The sequence below is a fragment of the Oncorhynchus clarkii genome, chromosome 11 (genome assembly GCF_045791955.1).
Source record: "Oncorhynchus clarkii lewisi isolate Uvic-CL-2024 chromosome 11, UVic_Ocla_1.0, whole genome shotgun sequence".
NCBI lineage: Eukaryota > Metazoa > Chordata > Actinopteri > Salmoniformes > Salmonidae > Oncorhynchus > Oncorhynchus clarkii.
The window spans coordinates 11,455,414-11,478,797 of record NC_092157.1 but is presented as its reverse complement, the minus strand read 5'-3'; the positions used below and the strand labels follow the sequence as shown (position 1 = coordinate 11,478,797).

The window sequence follows — 23,384 nt, the reverse complement described above, 5'->3', positions numbered from 1 at the left end:
TATATACGTCCGGGGCCGTGCCGGAAAGTATCGCGAGGCTTGCCACACAAAGGACACACAATGGGGGACTTAGGGCTTTTGCTGGGTGGGCACTTTCCCTTCAACTGTTGGCACTGCTGATTCTGGGCTTTGGCTGTAGAGAGACTAAACAGGAGGACAACAAAGGGTTTTGCTTGGCCAGGGCTTTGTGCAGGCTGTTTTGCACATGCTACACTTCTCTTCTGGTCAAGTTGAATAAGGCCTGGCATGCCCGCAGTGAGAAAGACAGAGAGAAGTGTGTGTGCCTGTGGTGGGAGGGTGGTTATCATGGCAACCAGGTGATAGGCCCACGAGGGAGAAGAGAGCGTGCAGAGCTACATCAAAGGCTCAGTATTCTCTTGCCCTCTCCACACAATACTACTACTATGACCTGCCATTGTTCACACAGACAGGGTGTCACAACCTTATTTAGATGACCATCGACCTCTGATCTGAAGTACTAGAACTGGCAGTGATGTTGTATGTGAAGTGTGGGGGACATTTGAATAGATTATTAAGATTTTATGGCTTTGAAATAGTTTTATATGGCTGTCATGACAATAACGCACTGGGCATATAAATCTGGTGATAAAACTGTTTATGATTCTCAGAACTATCCCTGTACATTCAAGTGAGAAATATAGATTTATACTGACTCTTCAATGTCATAAAATGTTTTTCAACATTGGCATATTATAATATCTTGGAGAGCTTGAAGCTCTGTAAGAGAATATAGAGAACGTAAATGGATCTCCTGACTTGCTGATAGTGCATTGTGGTATTGGATTACTACCCTTGAATGCTAATCGATCGCCTACAAGTCCATTAGAGGATGATAAGCCCTCTTAAGTGTCTCTCTACCTCTGGATATGGTGACTCTCTTTCTCGCTCGGGCCAATAGGTTAATAGATCGCCCTATCTTTGTATAATTTATCCCCTCTCAATCATAGCCTGGGTAGCAGGCCTATAATGTTGGTCTCATTCACTTCAACTAGGCATCCCCTTTCCCACTTTAGTTGTCATTATTAGACGCCAACATTAGACAATGTTCAACAAAAACACAAGTGTCAGTAATAGTGAGAAATGATGTGTTGCACCAGATTTAACTAACAGCTCATTTGCATCTGCAGTCTCCTTTCTTCTGCACTAACGTGAAAGAGCTGGACAGAGGAAACAAAATCCCAGAAGGCATCCGCCATACTGCTTTGACCTATCCTGTAGTTTTCAGATCAGTGCAGATGGAGAGGAGATATCCACTTTAGACTATTGAGATTCAGCCCTGGGAGAATTGGACAGGTAAAACCAATATGGTAGAATCTTCTCCATGCCATCGAATAGGCTAGGATGTTTTGCCATGTTATACTGAACAAAAATATAAATGCCACATGTAAAGTGTTGATCCCCTTTTTCATGAGCTGAAATAAAACATCCCAGAAATGTTTCATACGCACAAAAAGCTTATTTCTCTCAAATTTTCTGCACCAATCTGTTTACGTCCCTGTTAGTGAGCATTTCTTCTTTGCCAAGAAAATCCATTCACCTGACAGGTGTGGCATATCAAGAAGTTGATTAAACAGCACGATCAATGCCACATGTCTCAAGTTAAGGGAGACTGCAGTTGGCACGCTGTCTGCAGGAATGTACAGTTGAAGTCAGAAGTTTACATACACATTAGCCAAATACATTTAATCCTAGTAACAATTTCGTTTTAGGTCAGTTAGGATCACCACTTTATTTTAAGAATGTACAATGTCAGAAAAATAGTAGAGAGAATTATTTATTTCAGCCTTTATTTCTGTCATCACATTCCCAGTGGGTCAGAAGTTTACATACACTCAATTAGTATTCCGTAGCATTGCCTTTACATTGTTTAACTTGGGTCAAATGTTTCGGTAGTCTTCCAAAAGCTTCCCACAATAAGTTGGGTGAATTTTGGCCCACTCCTCCTGACAGAGCTGGTGTAACTGAGTCAGGTTTGTAGGCCTCCTTGCTCGCACACGCTTTTTCAGTTCTGCCTACAAATTTTCTATGGGATTGAGGTCAGGGCTTTGTGATGGCCACTCCAATACCTTGACCTTGTTGTCCTTAAGCCGTTTTGCCACAACTTTGGAAGTTTGCTTGGGGTCATTGTCCATTTGGAAGACCCATTTGCGACCAAGCTTGAACTTTCTGACTGATGTCTTGAGATGTTGCTTCAATATATCCACATTTTCCTACCTCATGATGCCATCTATTTTGTGATGTGCACCAGTCCCTCCTGCAGCAAAGCACACCCACAACATGATGCTGCCACCCGCGTGCTTCACGGTTGGGATGGTGTTCTTCGACTTGCAAGCCTCCCCCTTTTTCCTCCAAACATAAAAATGGTCATTATGGCCAAACAGTTCTATTTTTGTTTTATCAGACCAGAGGACATTTCTCCAAAAGTAAGATCTTCGCCCCCATGTGCAGTTGCAAACCGTAGTCTGGCTTCTTTATGGCGGTTTTGGAGCAGTGGCTTCTTCCTTGCTGAGCGGCCTTTCAGGTTATGTAAATATAAGACTTGTTTAACTGTGGATATAGATATTTTTGTACCTGTTTCCTCCAGCATCTTCACAAGGTCCTTTGCTGTTGTTCTGGGATTGATTTGCACTTTTCCACCAAACTACGTTCATCTCTGAGACAGAACGTGTCTCCTTCCTGAGCGGTATGACGGCTGCGTGGTCCCATGGTGATTATACTTGCGTACTATTGTTTGTAGAGATGAACTTGGTACCTTCAGGCAGTTTTTTTCTCTGAGGTCTTGACTAATTTCTTTTGATTTTCCCATGATGTCAAGCAAAGAGGCACTGCGTTTGAAGATAGGCCTTGAAATACATCCACAGGTACACCTCCAATTGACTCAAATTAGGTCAATTAGCCTATCAGAAGCTTCTAAAGCCATGACATAATTTTCTTGAATTTTCCAAGCTGTATAAAGGCACAGTCAACTTAGTGTATGTAAACTTCTGACCCACGGTAATTGTGATACAGTGAATTATAAGTGAAATAATCTGTCTGTTAACAATTGTTGGAAAAATGACTTGTGTCATGCACAAAGTAGATGTCGAACTGACTTGCCAAAACTACAAGAAATTTGTGGAGAGGTTGAAAAAAAAGAGTTTTGATGACTCCAACCTAAGTGTATATAAACTTCCGACTTCAACTGTACATCAGAGCCGTTGGCAGAGAAGTTGATATTCATTTCTCTACTCCAATGTTGTTTTAGAGAATTTGGCACTACGTCCATTCGCCTTCTCAACCACAGACCACGTATAACCACGCCAGCCCAAACCTGCACATGTGGCTTCTTCACCTGCGGGATCCAGACAGCTGATAAAACATGAGTATTTCTGTCTGTAAGAAAGCCCTTTTGTGGGGAAAAACAAATTCTGGAAGGGGTGCAGCCAGTCGTGATATCCATAGGGCCTTATTTATCAATTGACTGATTTCCTTATATGAGCTGTAATTCAGTAAAATCATTGCATGTTGCGTTCACATTTTTGTTAAGTATAGACCCAGACCCCATCCTTGCAGATCTACCCAAGTGCCTAGAGGGTAGGTGGGCTAGGGGTTGTTTCTCCATCAAAAAATTAATGTATTCTATGGAGTAAAGGCTGGCTATAAGTCCGTACTGTAATTGGTTCTACATGACAGTAACTATCTCCACTCTACTCCAACTGGATTATAGAGAGGAATATAATGAGGATTAGATCTCTCATGGGGGCACATATTAATCCAACCCACTAGGTTTCCATTTCTCCTTGGTAATGTTAATTATCATGGACCCACTCCCAGAGCTGGCAAGAGTGAGGAGTGGTGTGATGACACGTTCTGTTTCCCTGACTGGGTGGCAACCTCAGCGTTTTGACATGTTCTGAGGTAGAGGAGCCAAGAGGAAGTAGAATACCGAATCATTTATCCCAGGACAGGTTAGGGAAAATATATCATACTGTAATATCAAAATATATCATTTTCATGTGTATTCTGATAGATTTTTTTTGTTTAATACAAACTAATTCTGAGAAACAATCAGACAGAAAAGCAAACTGTAGTGAACCAATATGCAGATTTAATGATTACAAAAAAAAGGGGGGAATCAACATTCACTACACTAGTGAATGAATGCTGGCCAACTGTAGTGGCCATAATAATAACTTTATGAAATACGTTGTTATACAAACTTTTCAAGGGGAAGGGGGGAATCAGGTAGCAATGAGATTACAGGCTTTAAATGAGAAGTAAGGCTCGATATTTCACCATGTTTAGTTTCTCAGAAGAAGGGGAAGACAAGGGGGGGGGGGGGGGGGGGGGGGGTGATACGAGTGTACTCTAAGCTGGGATTGATAATTACTCTTAATGTCAAAGTCTTCCTCTGTCCTTCCCCCCAAAAAACACAAATAATAGGGGAAAAAAGAAGACGTTTCTCGAGGGAGAACAGGCTATTAGCCACTTCAAGTAGAGGGATTTCCCAGTGTCCAGTGCTGTGGTTGGGGACGGGTTGCGAGGGCCCGAGGCGGATGGTTACATCAGGGAGCAGGACGTCCTGCCCTGGGGGGCTCCCCCCTCCATTTTCTCCGCCTCCAGGATGGTCCTCTTGAACACCTCCACCGCCGTCTGACTCACACAGGAAACAGGAAGTCAGAGGACAGAAATTATGCCATATCAAGGTAACATGAGTGTGCAGACTGATGTTTTCTCTGCTCTGTGCTTAATAGGTAGGTTAAATGGTGATGGTGAAATGTGTTCAGTTCACACCAGCAAATCTAAAAGAAAACCAAACATTGACAGATGAATTGTGGCTGCTGGGAAAGAAAGAAGGTTGAAACACTGGAATATTTGATACAAACATTATTTTGATATCAGCGGCAGGTAGCCTGGCGGGTAGGAGCGTTGGGCCAGTAACCGAAAGGTTGCTGGATCGAATCCTTGAGATGACAAGGTACAAATCTGTTGTTCTGCCCTTGAGCAAGGCAGTTAACCTCACAGCACAGAAATGGGGTCTGATCAATGTCTACCCCCCTATTCCCCTGCCTAGCTCTGTCCCCCTACCCAGGAATGACAGGGATGAGAACTGATTAAAGAGAGACTGATGAGCTGAGAATGATGAACAAAGCTGTAGGTATTACACTTTGGCAAACTATCTTCCATGTTGGCACCAAATGTTTCTTCCTTTACATTACTCTCACTGTATGTATTCAAACTAGACTGTAATAGCCTTGGAACATTCGGTGCCAAGATGGCACCCATTACAATACTACAGTAGATGTCAAACTCCGTCTAACCGATGGCTCTGGGAGTGAATGTCCAGTCATCGTTATCACCTGGTTCTCTTTTGCAGAGGACTCCATGAATGCTGCGTTCCACGAGTCAGCCAGTGCTTTGCCTTCTTCACAACTGATTACACTGAGGAGAGAGGGGGAAACAACACGTCACAGTGACTACAATTAGCTTGTGACAGCAGTACAGCCCATACACACAGTTCCTGATTGTACTGAGGGGAACAGAATAATAAAGTGAACACCATTTGTTTGTAACGCTACAGTATAACCACATGTGAAAGTGTTAAAATCCAAATGGGAGTATTACAGGAGGGTAAGGCGCTAATGATGAAACTGAGCTGTTTTCACTATGGGGGGATTCCGACCGGAGTCGAGCACGTGTAAATGGAACTGAGCTGTTTTCACTATGGGGGAATTCCAACCGGAGTCAAGCACGTGTAAATGGAACTGAGCTGTTTTCACTATTGGGGAATTCCAACCGGAGTCAAGCACGTGTAAATGGAACTGAGCTGTTTTCACTACAGGGGAATTCCAACCGGAGTCAAGCACGTGTAAATGGAACTGAGCTGTTTTCACTATGGGGGAATTCCGACCGGAGTCGAGCACGTGTAAATGGAACTGAGCTGTTTTCACTATGGGGGAATTCCAACCGGAGTCAAGCACGTGTAAATGGAACTGAGCTGTTTTCACTACGGGGGAATTCCAACCGGAGTCAAGCACGTGTAAATGGAACTGAGCTGTTTTCACTATGGGGGAATTCCGACCGGAGTCAAGCACGTGTAAATGGAACTGAGCTGTTTTCACTACGGGGGAATTCCAACCGGAGTCAAGCACGTGTAAATGGAACGCAATTCCCTTTTTATGCACTTTTCTCTCTACGCATATTCTGACCTTGAACTTAAGCATGAGAATAGCATGCTATTCCCACTGGAAAAGCGCACGCCCCCGCAAGGTGGGGGGGACCGGCAAGCTTTGGGGGCCCCGCAGATAGCATATGAACACGTCATAAGTTATGAAATAAATGTTTTGAATTACAGGAAAGTAGCTTTAAAACTGAAAAAATGTTGTACATTTTGCCAATGTGTAGAAAAGCAGGACATTCGGGACAATCCTTGTCTGGCAGGGAAACACTTTTTATAGTTTTTTTTTTGTGTGCATTATTTGAGCTCAAACTTTACATTTAGGGCAATTTTATAAGAAAAAATATTTGTTTTGGGGAATTTTCAACAACAAAAAATACTCATGCTCCGGAGCAAAGGATCCCAAATTCCCAAATTCCAAACTCTCCAAAAAAGGGTTTAAAATTCTAAAAACTTGTAATAATGGATATTAACTGAATAACTATCTAATGTGGTTTCTTGCAATAGCCTTCTGAATGTTAAACAATATTTCTCTCAAAACTGTGATTCCTAAAAGATGTGTCCGAAGATCTGGTAAACTCCGTGAGATGTGTCTTAAATGGTTGTTTTTTTAATTGGCGATTTTCAAACTAATAAATGTACCATATTTTACAAATGTTTGTATTTAACTTGTATTTTTAGAGGCAAAAACATGTCAGTTTTAATTATCTGTCGACAATTCTGCCAGTGGCTTGTCAACTCTAATGCTTTGTTAATACACTGTTCTGCAACATATGCTTAAACAATGGAAGCATTTTCTGTGCAAGACCAAAGGGATGTTTGCTGTAAATATGTCAATATGTCCTAAATCTAGAAAATACGGTCAAAATGCTAACAGAATTAGCCCTGAAGCATTCAATAGTGCTAGAAAACAAAACAATAAAATACATTGAGATTTGCATGACACATTTGAATAATATCTTGTTAGAATTAAACAATCAAGGCCTTTAAAACACTTGTTGGACAATCATTGAAACACTAAATGGCTTTTATGGAGTCTGATGGAGTTGACATGAATCCAGTTATTTGCATTTTATGATAAAAAAATTAAATAATGTAACATAATGTTGTTCCTTCACATGGTGTGATAGCTGATACTTTGGTCTTTCAAAATATAAATTTCAAATGTTGTTAATATAGGGGCGGCAGGGTAGCCTAGTGGTTAGAGTGTAGTAACCGAAAGGTTACAAGTTCAAATCCCCGAGCTGACAAGGTACAAATCTGTCGTTCTGCCCCTGAACAGGCAGTTAACCCACTAAGCTGTCATTGAAAATAAGAATTTGTTCTTAACTGAATTGCTTAGTTAAATAAAAGGTAAAATATTAAGACAAATATTTGTGGAAAAAAAGTTTAAATTGTCCCGTCTTTCAAGAAACCCTGAACTCTAAAACTGCATATAAAGGCTAAATGTGTAAAATAGCATGACATTAGCTATAGTACTGCGCTACGCCACTATTCACCCACTATAGGTTTGGGGCGGAGAATATATAAATGGTGTGGTGGAGGTGTGTCTACAGATATGCCGTATTCTGACCATGACTTAATTCCCTCATAATTCCACTACCTTTCATAGCGAGGAAACCATGAATAAGGTTGAGTGGAAAAAGCTACTTTCTTTTATCAGTACAGAAATAACAGCATGCTCTATATACTGTAAATTACAAATTGATAAGAGCTAGGTAACTTAGTAATCCATTTGGAGAAGGGGAATTTAAAGACACATGGCAATTGTTTTATATGATTTTCCATTATGATCCCTGGAGATGAATGTGAAATCAGACATATTGAAGCAAACTGAAAATCATATCAACATGACATGTATCGGGGCCCCTTTTTCACAGTGAAGCAGGCTATAAATAAGTTGTGCCGTTATTCTGAATTTTAATTTTAGCCACCGCCAGTAATACCCACTTTCCCTTTAATGTTAATGTCCTTAAATTTGTAGCCTACATTTTTCATCATTACATTCAGTTCTGTTTACCTTGCTTTGCATACGTCCGTATAGTTGTTCCTGAGGGTCTCTAGCATTAGTGGATCATAGTCTAACGTTATACAATAATTAGTCATTTGGGACATGTAGCCTATTTGAATCATTATGGAACTCAGACCACACGTAGCAGGTTAAACCTGGAGCACGGTTCACAACGACTGGACAGTTGTCATACACTTCCATGATTAGGGTAGATTTATAGGACTATTGTTCAACCCCTATTGTACACATTTAAAAAAAAATGGATTGAACTTGAATATGCCAACTTTCAGGATGACTCAAACCATTTTTTTATTCAGCAATTTATTTAGTGCTTAAAGGCTCTCCAAACCTGTTTATGATTCATACTTGACACCCAGTGTTATAACACGGTCATAACCATGTCAATATGTAATAACAGCTACAATAACATGTCATAATATGGTCATAACACTCATGACCCATGTATTTACACTTGTGACATATATTGCATTATTTAATGGCTGGTTATGACACCTACATAAGAGTGTCAAAACCCACATTTATCCTTTCGTTTGAAAGTTTGTTTCTTAAATCCTTTGTTGTTATGAATTCTTAACCGTCATGTTGTTTTCTTTTCATCATATTTTAAATAACTTGTAGAAAATACACTTTATGACTCTGTCAAGAAGCATTATGACATCATAATCATGAGTCAAAAAGAGTGTCTTGTCCTGCTCCTTTATTCATCCCAGTTATCAGTCAAAAAGTGGGTGTCTTGTCCTGCTCCTGTATTCATCCCAGTCATCAGTCAAAAAGAGGGTGTCTTGTCCTGCTCCTGTATTCATCCCAGTCATCAGTCAAAAAGAGGGTGTCTTGTCCTGCTCCTGTATTCATCCCAGTCATCAGTCAAAAAGAGGGTGTCTTGTCCTGCTCCTGTATTCATCCCAGTCATCAGTCAAAAAGAGGGTGTCTTGTCCTGCTCCTGTATTCATCCCAGTCATCAGTCAAAAAGAGGGTGTCTTGTCCTGCTCCTGTATTCATCCCAGTCATCAGTCAAAAAGAGGGTGTCTTGTCCTGCTCCTGTATTCATCCCAGTCATCAGTCAAAAAGAGGGTGTCTTGTCCTGCTCCTGAAATCTGCTCCTGTATTCATCCCAGTCATCAGCAACAGAGAATTGGGGTAGGTGCATGTCTGACAAATGCGTGTGTAATTACAATTATAATTTAATATGGTCAATAAAAAAAATATATATATAACATAAACATATTGTTGACACGTAGGCTATGGTGTAAGGGAATGTTTTGCCCTGTGTGGTTTTGACACGTACAGTATGTAGGTGTCATAACTACCATGGTAGGTTGTGCTGGTTTCTACACTTATGTACTGTAGGTGTCATAACCAGCCATAAAACAACAATGTCACAATAGGTCTAAATATATGTCATGACAGTGTTATGACCATATTATAACAGGTTGTGTCAGCTGTCATGACTGTGTTATGACGCTGAGTGTAAAGTGTAACCGATTCATAACACCTTCCTAACCCTAAAACTGCCTAAATAATCTACAAGATAAGAGTATTATTACATCTACCCGAGACGGAGACGAATATGCATATATTAGATGACTTTCTTTCATTGATCCCTATATTCTGAATCGTTCTCTACAGATATTCTAGTTAGTCTGTCGAGAAAAATGTAATTATAAATGTAAACCAAATTTAAAGGGATGGCCTTAGATAAAAGGTCCTGAAAACCCTATTTAATGAAAACTCCACGAGAAAATATGTTGGCCAGCAAGGGGGTTTTCAGTGTTTGAATTAAATGTGTGCAGAGCTCAAGGGAACCACACCTGCAAAGTCTAAATACCAACTACCGATAAGAGCTTGCGTGCGTAGGAAATGACACCTTTCTTATTTCTGAATTGGGCCCTATAAGCCACAGAGTAGGCTCGCTACGCTATTTCTCAACACTACCCTGGTCCCAAATCTGTTTGTGCTATATAGCCAACTCCTATGGTCACAGATAGGGATGTGGCGGTCACAAAATTTCGTCAGCCGGTGATTGTCAAACAAATAACTGTGAGTCTAACGGTAATTCACCGTTAGTTAAACACATTTAGCATCTCCTGGCTTCCACACATTTTACAAGCCATTTAAAAAAAGGCTCATAAATCCATGTAATATAGCCTAGACCTTCACAATAAATCTATGATTTACTTTAGACAGTTCTAAAGAAGCATGATATGAAGAAAATGTAGTCTATTTCAGAAGAAAATAATAGCATACTGTTGTTTTTAGAGTTACTAATGTAACTTTGGTTGTTCTACAAACGTTGGGCTATATGTTTTGATTTGTAATACATTGTAAGGCTGCATGATGAGACTAATGATGATTTGAAAAGTGCTTGAAAGGCATGAGCTCTGCTTAGTTTTTTTGCGCAGGCTGTACCCACTCCAGTAGTCTCTCATTAACAATTTGACAAGCACTTGATAATGCCTCGAATTTAACGGCGGCATCCCCTTTGTGGCTGTAACGCACCTCCAAAAAAACATGCCTTTTGCGGCCCAGAGTGCTGTGCTCTTCTCACTGAGCGTGCTGCGCAATCCGAAGCGTCTCTCACTCACATGGCTCTTTCTCACAGGCTACAAGTTAAGACAGACATCGGGGAAGCAACTCCTTATCCAATTCCGAGGTGCATATTGAAGATATTGGAAGAAATGTCCACATTTACTTTGTTAGCCAACAATAAGAGTAGGCCTAAAGAACAGCAAAAGCACTAGCCTGTCAATCTACTATCCCCCATAGTACAAAAGTTGACCTATTCTATTCTTTGTGAGAACAAAATATTCCAAACATAGTCTGGGACAGTTGTAGGACGCGATAGATCCCAAATTAATACAACCACTAACATCAAAAAACCTGTTTTATGCAATGGGTGACGCAACAGATCAGAACGTTTAGTTTAAAATGTTGATAAACTATTAGGCTTTTTCTTCACATTATAAGTGCAGCAATGAGCACAAGGCAGTAAGTAGGCTATAAGCACGAATGTTCCATTAGCAGGAAAACACCATTATCAAAAGTGGCCACAAATGCAATTATGCATGTAATGCTTTTATTATAAAGTTGCATTTTTATGGGGAAAATTATATTCCCCAAACTTGAAACTCACGAGCTGCTTATGTATGCCAGTCAGGCTCTACAACCCTTGTAAAGTGGATTCATGTTATTTGGCCGCTTTAGTTGTGATACAAACCTTATTAAAACATACAGGCCTATGGGCTAGGCTACATGAGGTGTGCGAATATGATGAGAAAAAGTTTTTTTTTAAAAAGACATTGTTTCTTGCCTTACGCTGGGCATCATTCACAAGTGATATGCTAATATTGTCACTCAGCACACTATTCTTGATTTAATCTCGTCTTTACATATGCATAAATAATATATATGTTTAAAATATGTTTTGATTTAGAATGGACCATTATCATTCACCTGTATCAAAACAGGGGCAGTGGAAAAAAATACATGTCATCTATGCACTTAAATAACGAATGGAGGATACATTTCCCACTGTTGTTTTTTTCTTCATGCCAGCCAGGTAGGCTATACTCCTGTTGTAAATATAATCAACGTGCTTAATATTAGGAGAGTTGAGAAATAAACATAGTAGGCCTAGCCTATAGAAAGATGGGATCCTCCTCTTTTTAGGCCATCACTCTGTTTCTTCTGCAATTGCATAGACTATAGAAATGTTGTGCAACATGACCTCTCATGAAGTGTTTGATTAGATTTTCAAATTCATTTGCATTGATGTCAGAGTGATTAGAAGGACAATTGAGTGCTGAGTACCAGGCTGTTAGCAAGTTTGGTAGGCACTAACGGCCAGCAGCAGCATCAGAGCTTGGAGAAACCTAATTACCGTGACTAAATGGTCATGTGAAATTTGACTGCCTTCATGACTTGTGACCGCCGGTGTGGCGGTAATACCAGGTTATTTATACACTACCCCGACTAACTGAAAAGACAGCATCACAATACTAAGATAACATCCCCTTTTCCCCACTGATCCTGACTGCATCGCATGAGTCTTCAGCCGAGCCCAAAGCTACATAGCCCAGGGGTGTAACCCCTTCACTCCCATCCACTCCTGTGATTTAATAGCCTGGAGTTATTGATTGATTAAAAAGGTCCAGCCGGTTCTCACTTCGCCCAGAGCAAGCCTTTCACTGCCCTCGAGACAGGGAGAAGAGAGATGGGGAAGTGATCAGTAATGCCTTGATTACTTTAGTGGACTAACACAGTCTACTAGGCTCCTGTGTGGCTGTGTGTCTGGGTGGGCGTTCAATGTACAGTTCCCAACCTCACTCCACACTGAGAAGAATATGAATAATCTCAATACTTCATACATCACCTCAATGGGGCCAGAGTGTGTACATCACCTCAATGGGGCCAGAGTGTGTACATCACCTCAATGGGGTCAGAGTGTGTGCATCACCTCAATGGGGCCAGAGTGTGTACATCACCTCAATGGGGCCAGAGTGTGTGCATCACCTCAATGGGGCCAGAGTGTGTGCATCACCTCAATGGGGCCAGAGTGTGTGCATCACCTCAATGGGGCCAGAGTGTGAACATCACCTCAATGGGGTCAGAGTGTGTGCATCACCTCAATGGGGCCAGAGTGTGTACATCACCTCAATGGGGCCAGAGTGTGTACATCACCTCAATGGGGCCAGCGTGTGAACATCACCTCAATGGGGCCAGAGTGTGAACATCACCTCAATGGGGCCAGAGTGTGAACATCACCTCAATGGGGCCAGAGTGTGAACATCACCTCAATGGGGCCAGAGTGTGAGCATCACCTCAATGGGGCCAGAGTGTGTGCATCACCTCAATGGGGCCAGCGTGTGTACATCACCTCAATGGGGCCAGCGTGTGTACATCACCTCAATGGGGCCAGCGTGTGTACATCACCTCAATGGGGCCAGCGTGTGTACATCACCTCAATGGGGCCAGCGTGTGTACATCACCTCAATGGGGCCAGCGTGTGTACATCACCTCAATGGGGCCAGCGTGTGTACATCACCTCAATGGGGCCAGAGTGTGAACATCACCTCAATGGGGCCAGAGTGTGAACATCACCTCAATGGGGCCAGAGTGTGAACATCACCTCAATGGGGCCAGAGTGTGAACATCACCTCAATGGGGCCAGAGTGTGAACATCACCTCAATGGGGCCAGAGTGTGTGCATCACCTCAATGGGGCCAGCGTGTGAGCATCACCTCAATGGGGCCAGAGTGTGAACATCACCTCAATGGGGCCAGAGTGTGAACATCACCTCAATGGGGCCAGAGTGTGTGCATCACCTCAATGGGGCCAGAGTGTGTACATCACCTCAATGGGGCCAGCGTGTGAACATCACCTCAATGGGGCCAGAGTGTGAACATCACCTCAATGGGGCCAGCGTGTGAACATCACCTCAATGGGGCCAGAGTGTGTACATCACCTCAATGGGGCCAGAGTGTGTACATCACCTCAATGGGGCCAGAGTGTGAACATCACCTCAATGGGGCCAGAGTGTGTACATCACCTCAATGGGGCCAGAGTGTGTACATCACCTCAATGGGGCCAGCGTGTGAACATCACCTCAATGGGGCCAGCGTGTGAACATCACCTCAATGGGGCCAGAGTGTGAACATCACCTCAATGGGGCCAGAGTGTGTGCATCACCTCAATGGGGCCAGCGTGTGAACATCACCTCAATGGGTCCAGAGTGTGAACATCACCTCAATGGGGCCAGAGTGTGTGCATCACCTCAATGGGGCCAGAGTGTGTACATCACCTCAATGGGGCCAGCGTGTGAACATCACCTCAATGGGGCCAGAGTGTGAACATCACCTCAATGGGGCCAGAGTGTGAACATCACCTCAATGGGGCCAGAGTGTGTGCATCACCTCAATGGGGCCAGCGTGTGAACATCACCTCAATGGGGCCAGAGTGTGAACATCACCTCAATGGGGCCAGAGTGTGAACATCACCTCAATGGGGCCAGAGTGTGAACATCACCTCAATGGGGCCAGAGTGTGTGCATCACCTCAATGGGGCCAGAGTGTGTACATCACCTCAATGGGGCCAGCGTGTGAACATCACCTCAATGGGGCCAGTGTGAACATCACCTCAATGGGGCCAGTGTGAACATCACCTCAATGGGGCCAGCGTGTGAACATCACCTCAATGGGGCCAGAGTGTTTACATCACCTCAATGGGGCCAGAGTGTGTACATCACCTCAATGGGGCCAGAGTGTGAACATCACCTCAATGGGGCCAGCGTGTGAACATCACCTCAATGGGGCCAGAGTGTGTACATCACCTCAATGGGGCCAGAGTGTGAACATCACCTCAATGGGGCCAGAGTGTGTACATCACCTCAATGGGGCCAGAGTGTGTACATCACCTCAATGGGGCCAGCGTTTGAACATCACCTCAATGGGGCCAGCGTGTGAACATCACCTCAATGGGGCCAGAGTGTGAACATCACCTCAATGGGGCCAGAGTGTGAACATCACCTCAATGGGGCCAGAGTGTGAACATCACCTCAATGGGGCCAGAGTGTGAACATCACCTCAATGGGGCCAGAGTGTGTACATCACCTCAATGGGGCCAGAGTGTGTGTATGTGTATGAGGAAGGGAATGGCAGACAACATTTACTGCTTTGAGGTGGCTGTGCCCCATTTCCTGTTTATTCTGGGAATGACTGAGAGGGAGAGTAGGAAAGAGGAAGCAGAAACAAAAAAGGAAGGAGGAGGAAAGATGTAGAGCTATGAGTGAGTGACCCATTTTCAGAAAAGCATCAGGCTGGCAGTGTGTACTATACTATACTATAGGCCTGGTAAGAGACAGAAGACAGTGTGTAGTATATTATACAGGCCTGGTAAGAGACAGTAGACAATAACTACTAGACTACCTTCCTATACCTACAACTACTACTAGACTGTCTTCCTATACCTACAACTACTACTAGACTGTCTTCCTATACCTACAACTACTACTAGACTGTCTTCCTATACCTACAACTACTAAACTGTCTTCCTACAACTACTGTCTTCCAATACCTACAACTACTACTAGAATGTCTTCCAATACCTACAACTACTACTAGACTGTCTTCCTATACCTACAACTACTACTAGACTGTCTTCCTATACCTACAACTACTAAACTGTCTTCCTACAACTACTGTCTTCCAATACCTACAACTACTACTACACTGTCTTCCTACAACTACACTGTCTTCCAATGCCTACAACTACTACTACACTGTCTTCCTACAACTACACTGTCTTCCAATACCTACAACTACTACTAGAATGTCTTCCAATACCTACAACTACTACTAGACTGTCTTCCTATACCTACAACTACTACTAGACTGTCTTCCTATACCTACAACTACTAAACTGTCTTCCTACAACTACTGTCTTCCAATACCTACAACTACTACTAGACTGTCTTCCTACAACTACACTGTCTTCCAATACCTACAACTACTACTAGACTGTCTTCCTATACCTACAACTACTAAACTGTCTTCCTACAACTACTGTCTTCCAATACCTACAACTACTACTAGAATGTCTTCCAATACCTACAACTACTACTAGACTGTCTTCCAATACCTACAACTACTACTAGACTGTCTTCCTATACCTACAACTACACTGTCTTCCTATACCTACAACTACACTGTCTTCCTACAACTACACTGTCTTCCTACAACTACACTGTCTTCCTACAACTACACTGTCTTCCTACAACTACACTGTCTTCCTACAACTAGACTGTCTTCCTACAACTACAACTAGACTGTCTTCCAATACATGCAACTACTACTAGACTGTCTTCCTACAACTACTACTAGACTGTCTTCCTACAACTAGACTGTCTTCCTACAACTACTACTAGACTGCCTTCCTACAACTACTACTAGACTGCCTTCCTACAACTACTACTAGACTGCCTTCCTACAACTACTACTAGACTGCCTTCCTACAACTACTACTAGACTGCCTTCCTACAACTATAACTACTACTAGACTGTCTTCCAATAACCACCACCACTCCACTTTCCTCCCATACTTTCTACATTCTCATGTTAGGAATTTGGCCTAACTAACTGACTAATTGACCCAGGCATGCAGCAGACTGACCTGACCCTGCCTTCTCCAAAACAGAGCCTGAGCCAAAGACAGCTTAGAGCAGACTGGACTACTGTTTACCAGCTAGTGTCAATGTGCCAACAGGCCAGTAGTCTAGTTTAGTGGAGTCAGGACAGCCAGAGAATGGCATTGAGTGGGAGATGGATTTCCAGGGAGATCGTTCCAGATTGTCAAATTTTGCAGTCATCTTCAAAACAGGCTACTAGGGGCAACAGTGAGCGCTATTACCACCAGCTATTACCAAGTAGTCTTGGGTTTTGCCAGGACCTTGTGTATGAGGGTTGTGGATAAGTGTAATCTCATGACTCTGGATCAGAAGGGTAAGTGTTCGACCCCAGTCATGGATACTGTTTTTTCTTTAAAAAAATTTACCCTATCCAAAACTTTAACCCTTAACTTAACCATTCAGAATGAGTGACTAAACTTAACCCTTAACTTCAAAATTTGACATTTGAAAAAATGGAATGCTAGAACAGGAGAAACAAAAATACAGAAATTTGACGTTGGGAGAATGTGGTTATACATCTACTTCTGCAGTGAGACAGAGCTTGTTGCAATTTCGCCCTCCGTGCAAAAGATGTAAGATGTGGAGCCTTATATGGCAGGCCCATAAAATGACAGGACATCAAGTCGTAAAGGTTTATTCCAGCCCCGCACCCTCTGCTGAACCAATGTACTTTCTCTCCACTCGGTCAGCTGAACAGGTCTCCACAGAGTCAAACATAACGACAAGACAGAACAGTAAATCCCTGTTAAATCTAATTTAAGAAAATGAAAACAACTGTCCTCTGGGAAGACTAGCTGTGTGTGTGTGTGTGTCATACCGTTCCATGTGTAGATCTTTCTTGTTCCCCACCAACATGATGGGTACTCTGCAGAAGACAAAGTCCTGTCAGTCAAAGGAATCAGTAAAACACTGTGTATGTATATATATATATATATATTGAAACATTGTCAGATAGCGGATCAGTCTACTTACTGTACTTTACCCACCATATCCAATAATTTTTCGTGGATAACTTTTATTACTTCAAAACTACAAAAGAAAACAAAAAAAAGGTAATTCAATATTTTATGATCAGCCCAAATAAAAAGAAAGCATTTAAAGCATTAAATAAAACTCCTACTCGACACAAGACCAGAGTCAACAGAACATTACTAAATCTATTCTCAAAGAAATCATCTTACAATGGTTTTAACAGTTGAATAGTTAACAATTGGGTCTAGAAATGTGTGTAAAAATGCTTACTTGTACTTAAATGCATTCTTAAATGGGTGTAAAGCTTGACATTTTCTAGGTCGGACAATGTTAAATCTGCAACATGTTGGTGTCCAGCATATCAAATGGCTGTATTCTCTGTCCCCGGCACCTCCAGTCTGTGTGTGTGGGCGCATAAACAGCAACACCATCAGAGCTAAATGGGTGCTGATCCATCCACATCTTCACAATAACAATAATAAGAAGGATAAATTAAACCACAGCCTTTTATCACCTACATAGATTTTTAATAGGGGCCTCATCAAAAGATAATCATTTGCTCATTAAATGTGTTACATTGGTATGGATTTGGTGAGGGCTGATGGGAGGCATAACCTACCATGATTACATTGACAAACGTTGCCTAACGACCAGACTGGGACAAAATTAGGGCTGCGTTAAAAAAAAAAGAGGACTGTTGCGGTTGAACCATTGCTTGAAATCGATACGACATAAGCTTTGATACGAGAAGAAACCTCCCTCAAATAAGAACCATCAATACTACTGTACTTAATATGCCATTTCAATACTACTGTACTTAACAATGTGCTATTTGTTTGCTTGTTAGATGCCTTTCCAACATCTAGTTGAGGAATGTTGTTCCATCAGTGTCATAGTCTACTGTAGAGGCCTATATAAAACTCAACCCAACGTAGCAGGCGTATAATAAATGCCTTAGTGTCGTAGCTTTTTTTTTCTGGTCCTGAGGAGAAAAAGAAGAGGGGGAGGTTCTCTTCTGCACTGTTGAACCAATCCAGTAAATGTGGAGGAGTAGTTAAGATGGGGAGTCGCCTTGTTAACACAGGACAAAGCATTTGCTACAGTATGAATCCTGTTGAAATTATTGTCTAGAAATGTATGGAATTACAGGAGAGAAAATGCAGTAGTAGAGTTATCAGGAAGCCCTTGAAAAAGAGACTCTGGGTCTTAATGGGCTTTTCCTGGTTAAATAAAATATGACTTTAATTTGTCAACTCTCTGCAGTCAGGAGAACTTCTGTACTTGTTCATTCTCGTACTAACGGTGAGAGTGAGAAGCCCCCCCCTAGACACAACTATGACAACATAACCAAGAAAAACAGGTCACAACTCCTGCAGCTCTGTCGCACACTGGGTATGTACATAGTCAATGGTAGGCTTCGAGGGGACTCCGATGGTAGGTACACCTACCTATAGCTCATCTCTTGGCAGTAGTACTGTAGACTACTTTATCACTGACCTCAACCTAGAGTCTCTCAGAGCGTTCACAGTCAGCCCACAGACACCCCTATCAGACCACAGCAAAATCACAGTCTACTTGAACAGAGCAATACTCAATCATGAGGCATCAAAGCCAAAGGAACTGAGTGAAATGCTATAGATGGAAGGAATGCAGTTTGGAAACCTACCAAAAAACAATTAGGCAACAACAAATTGTATCCCTTTTAGACAATTTCCTGGGTAAAACATTCCACTGTAATAGTGAAGGTGTAAACTTGGCAGTAGAAAATCTTAACAGTATATTTGACCTCTCAGCTTCCCTATCAAATCTAAAAATCTCAAATAGAAAACTGAAGAAAATGAACAATGACAAATGGTTTGATGAAGAATGCAAAAACCTAAGAAAGAAATTGAGAAACCTGTCCAACCAAAAACATAGACCCGGAAAACCTGAGTCTACGCCTTCACTATGGTGAATCACTAAAACAATACAGAAATACACTACGGAAAAAGAAGGAAATGCACGTCAGACATGAGCTCAATGTAATTGAAGCATCCATAGACTAACCACTTCTGGGAAAATTGGAAAACACTAAGCAAACAACAACACAAAGAATTATCTATCCAAAATGGAGATGTATGGGTAAAACCTTTTCTCCAATCTTTTTGGCTCTATAAACAAATAATAAAGAGCAAAAACATACACACTGCTCAAAAAAATAAAGGGAACACTAAAATAACACATCCTAGATCTGAATCAATGAAATAATCTTATTAAATACTTTTTTCTTTACATAGTTGAATGTACTGACAAAATCACACAAATTATCAATGGGAATCAAATTTATCAACCCATGGAGGTCTGGATTTGGAGTCACACTCAAAATTAAAGTGGAAAACCACACTACAGGCTGATCCAACTTTGATGTAATGTCCTTAAAACAAGTCAAAATGAGGCTCAGTAGTGTGTGTGGCCTCCACGTGCCTGTATGACCTCCCTACAACGCCTGGGCATGCTCCTGATGAGGTGGCGGATGGTCTCCTGAGGGATCTCCTCCCAGACCTGGACTAAAGCATCCACCAACTCCTGGACAGTCTGTGGTGCAACGTGGCGTTGGTGGATGGAGCGAGACATGATGTCCCAGATGTGCTCAATTGGATTCAGGTCTGGGGAACGGGCGGGCCAGTCCATAGCATCAATGCCTTTCTCTTGCAGGAACTGCTGACACAGTCCAGCCACATGAGGTCTAGCATTGTCTTGCATTAGGAGGAACCCAGGGCCAAACGCAACAGCATATGGTCTCACAAGGGGTCTAAGGATCTCATCTCGGTACCTAATGGCAGTCAGGCTACCTCTGGCGAGCACATGGAGGGCTGTGCGGCCCCCCAAAGAAATGCCACCCCACACCATGACTGACCCACCGCCAAACCGGTCATGCTGGAGGATGTTGCAGGCAGCAGAATGTTCTCCACGGTGTCTCCAGACTCTGTCACGTCTGTCACATGTGCTCAGTGTGGACCTGCTTTCATCTGTGAAGAGCACAGGGCGCCAGTGGCAAATTTGCCAATCTTGGTGTTCTCTGGCAAATACCAAACGTCCTGCACGGTGTTGGGCTGTAAGCACAACCCCCACCTGTGGACGTCGGGCCCTCATACCACCCTCATGGAGTCTGTTTCTGACCGTTTGAGCAGACACATGCACATTTGTGGCCTGCTGGAGGTAATTTTGCATGGCTCTGGCAGTGCTCCTCCTGCTCCTCCTTGCACAAAGGCGGAGGTAGCGGTCCTGCTGCTGGGTTGTTGCCCTTCTACGGCCTCCTCCACGTCTCCTGATGTACTGGCCTGTCTCCTGGTAGCGTCTCCATGCTCTGGACACCACCCTGACAGACACAGCAAACCTTCTTGTCACAGCTCGCATTGATGTGCCATCCTGGATGAGCTGCACTAACTGAGCCACTTGTGTGGGTTGTAGACTCCGTCTCATGCTACCACTAGAGTGAAAGCACCGCCAGCATTCAAAAGTGACCAAAACATCACCCAGGAAGCATAGGAACTAAGAAGTGGTCTGTGGTTATCACCTGCAGAACCACTCCTTTATTGGGGGTGTCTTGCTAATTGCCTATAATTTCCACCTGTTGTCTATTCCATTTGCACAACAGCATGTGAAATTTATTGTCAATCAGTGTTGCTTCCTAAGTGGACAGTTTGATTTCACAGAAGTGTGATTGACTTGGAGTTACATTGTGTTGTTTAAGGGTTCCCTTTATTTTTTTGAGCAGTGCACATGATCAAATACAAATCTTAGAATCAACTATTAAAGACTACCAGAACCCACTGGATTCTCCAATTACCTTGAATGAGTTACAGGACAAAATAAAAACTCTCCAACCCAAAAAGGCCTGTGGTGTTGATGGTATCCTTAATGAAATGATCAAATATACAGACAACAAATTCCAATTGGCTATACTAAAACTCTTTAACATCATCCTTAGCTCTGGCATCTTCCCCAATATTTGGAACCAAGGACTGATCACCCCAATCCACAAAAGTAGAGACAAATTTGACCCCAATAACTACCGTGGAATATGCGTCAACAGTAACCTTGGGAAAATCCTCTGCATTATCAATAACAGCAGACTCGTACATTTCCTCAATGAAAACAATATACTGAGCAAATGTCAAATTGGCTTTTTACCAAATTACCAAAATACGACCACGTATTCACCCTGCACACCCTAATTGACAAACAAACAAACCAAAACAAAGGCAAAGTCTTCTCATGCTTTGTTGATTTCAAAAAAAGCCTTCGACTCAATTTGGCATGAGGGTCTGCTATACAAATTGATGGAAAGTGGTGTTGGGGGTAAAGCATACGACATTATAAAATCCATGTACACAAACAACAAGTGTGCGGTTAAAATTGGCAAAAAACACAAATTCCTTCACACAGGGTCGTGGGGTGAGACAGGGATGCAGCTTAAGCCCCACCCTCTTCAACATATATATCAACGGATTGGCGCGGGCACTAGAAAAGTCTGCAGCACTCGGCCTCACCCTACTAGAATCCGAAGTCAAATGTCTACTGTTTGCTGATGATCTGGTGCTTCTGTCACCAACCAAGGAGGGCCTACAGCAGCACCTAGATCTTCTGCACAGATTCTGTCAGACCTGGGCCCTGACAGTAAATCTCAGTAAGACCAAAATAATTCTGTTCCAAAAAAGGTACAATCGCCATGACCACAAATACAAATTCCATCTAGACACTGCTGCCCTAGAGCACACAAAAAACTATACATACCTTGGCCTAAACATCAGCGCCACAGGTAACTTCCACAAAGCTGTGAATGATCTGCGAGACAAGGCAAGAAGGGCATTCTATGCCATCAAAAGGAACATACATTTCAACATAACAATTAGGATCTGGCTAAAAATACTTGAATCAGTCATAGTGCCCATTTCCCTTTATGGTTGTGAGGTCTGGGGTCCGCTCACCAACCAAGACTTCACCAAATTGAGATTCTGCATGCAAAATTCTGCAAAAATATCCCCCGTGTACAACGTAGAACACCAAATAATGCATGCAGAGCAGAATTCGGCCGATACCTACTAATTATCAAAATCCAGAAAAGAGACGTTAAATTCTACAACCACTTAAAAGGAAGCGATTCCCAAACCTTCCATAACAAAGCCATCACCTACAGAGAGAAAGCTGGTCCTGGGGTCTCTGTTCATAAACACAAACACACCCTACAGAGCTCCAGGACAGCAGCACAATTAGACCCAACCAAATCATGAGAAAACAAAAAGATAATTACTTGACACATTGGAAAGAATTAACAAAAAAACAGAGCAAACTAGAATGTTATTTGGCCCTAAACAGAGAGTACACAGTGGCAGAATACCTGACCACTGTGACTGACCCAAACTTAAGGAAAGCTTTGACTATGTACAGACTCAGTGAGCATAGCCTTGCTATTGAGAAAGGCCGCCGTAGGCAGACATGGCTCTCAAGAGAAGATGTGCTCACTGCCCACAAAATGAGGTGGAAACTGAGCTGCACTTCCTACCCTCCTGCCCAACGTATGACCATATTAGAGAGACATATTTCCCTCAGATTACACAGATCCACAAAGAATTAAAAAATAAATCCAATTTTGATAAACTCCCATATCTACTGGGTGAAATTCCACAGTGTGCCATCACAGCAGCAAGATCTGTGACCTGTTGCCATGAGAAAAGGGCAGCCAGTGAAGAACACACACCACTGTAAATACAACCCATATTTATGCTTATTTATTTTCCCTTGTGTACTTTAACCATTTGTACACTGTTAAAACACTCTGTATGTATGTATGTATGTATGTATGTATGTATGTATGTGTATATATAAAATATGACATTTGTAATGTCTTTATTGTTTTGAAACTTCTGTATGTGTAATGTTTACTGTTCATTTTTATTGTTTATTTCACTTTTGTATATTATCTATCTCACATGCTTTGGCAATGTTAACACATGTTTCCCATGCCAATAAAGCCCCTTGAA

General features: G+C 42.3%; 1 protein-coding gene across 2 annotated transcripts in view; it reads right to left on the bottom strand.

The window, feature by feature from the left end:
• Window positions 1-4,090: 4,090 nt before the first annotated feature.
• The window catches only part of LOC139420611 (GTP-binding protein Rheb), a 38,595-nt gene continuing 19,301 nt past the window's right edge, over window positions 4,091-23,384 (bottom strand). The window contains exons 5-8 of one of the 2 annotated variants that reach the window (XM_071170807.1): window positions 17,362-17,418; window positions 17,207-17,254; window positions 5,361-5,442; window positions 4,091-4,653 (exon numbers count right to left, since the gene is read on the bottom strand). In XM_071170807.1, the coding sequence (XP_071026908.1) occupies window positions 4,561-4,653; window positions 5,361-5,442; window positions 17,207-17,254; window positions 17,362-17,418 (280 nt within the window). In that variant the 3' untranslated portion in view covers window positions 4,091-4,560. The remainder of the gene's footprint in view (window positions 4,654-5,360; window positions 5,443-17,206; window positions 17,255-17,361; window positions 17,419-23,384) is intronic. The other variant, XM_071170808.1, reaches the window with a different exon arrangement.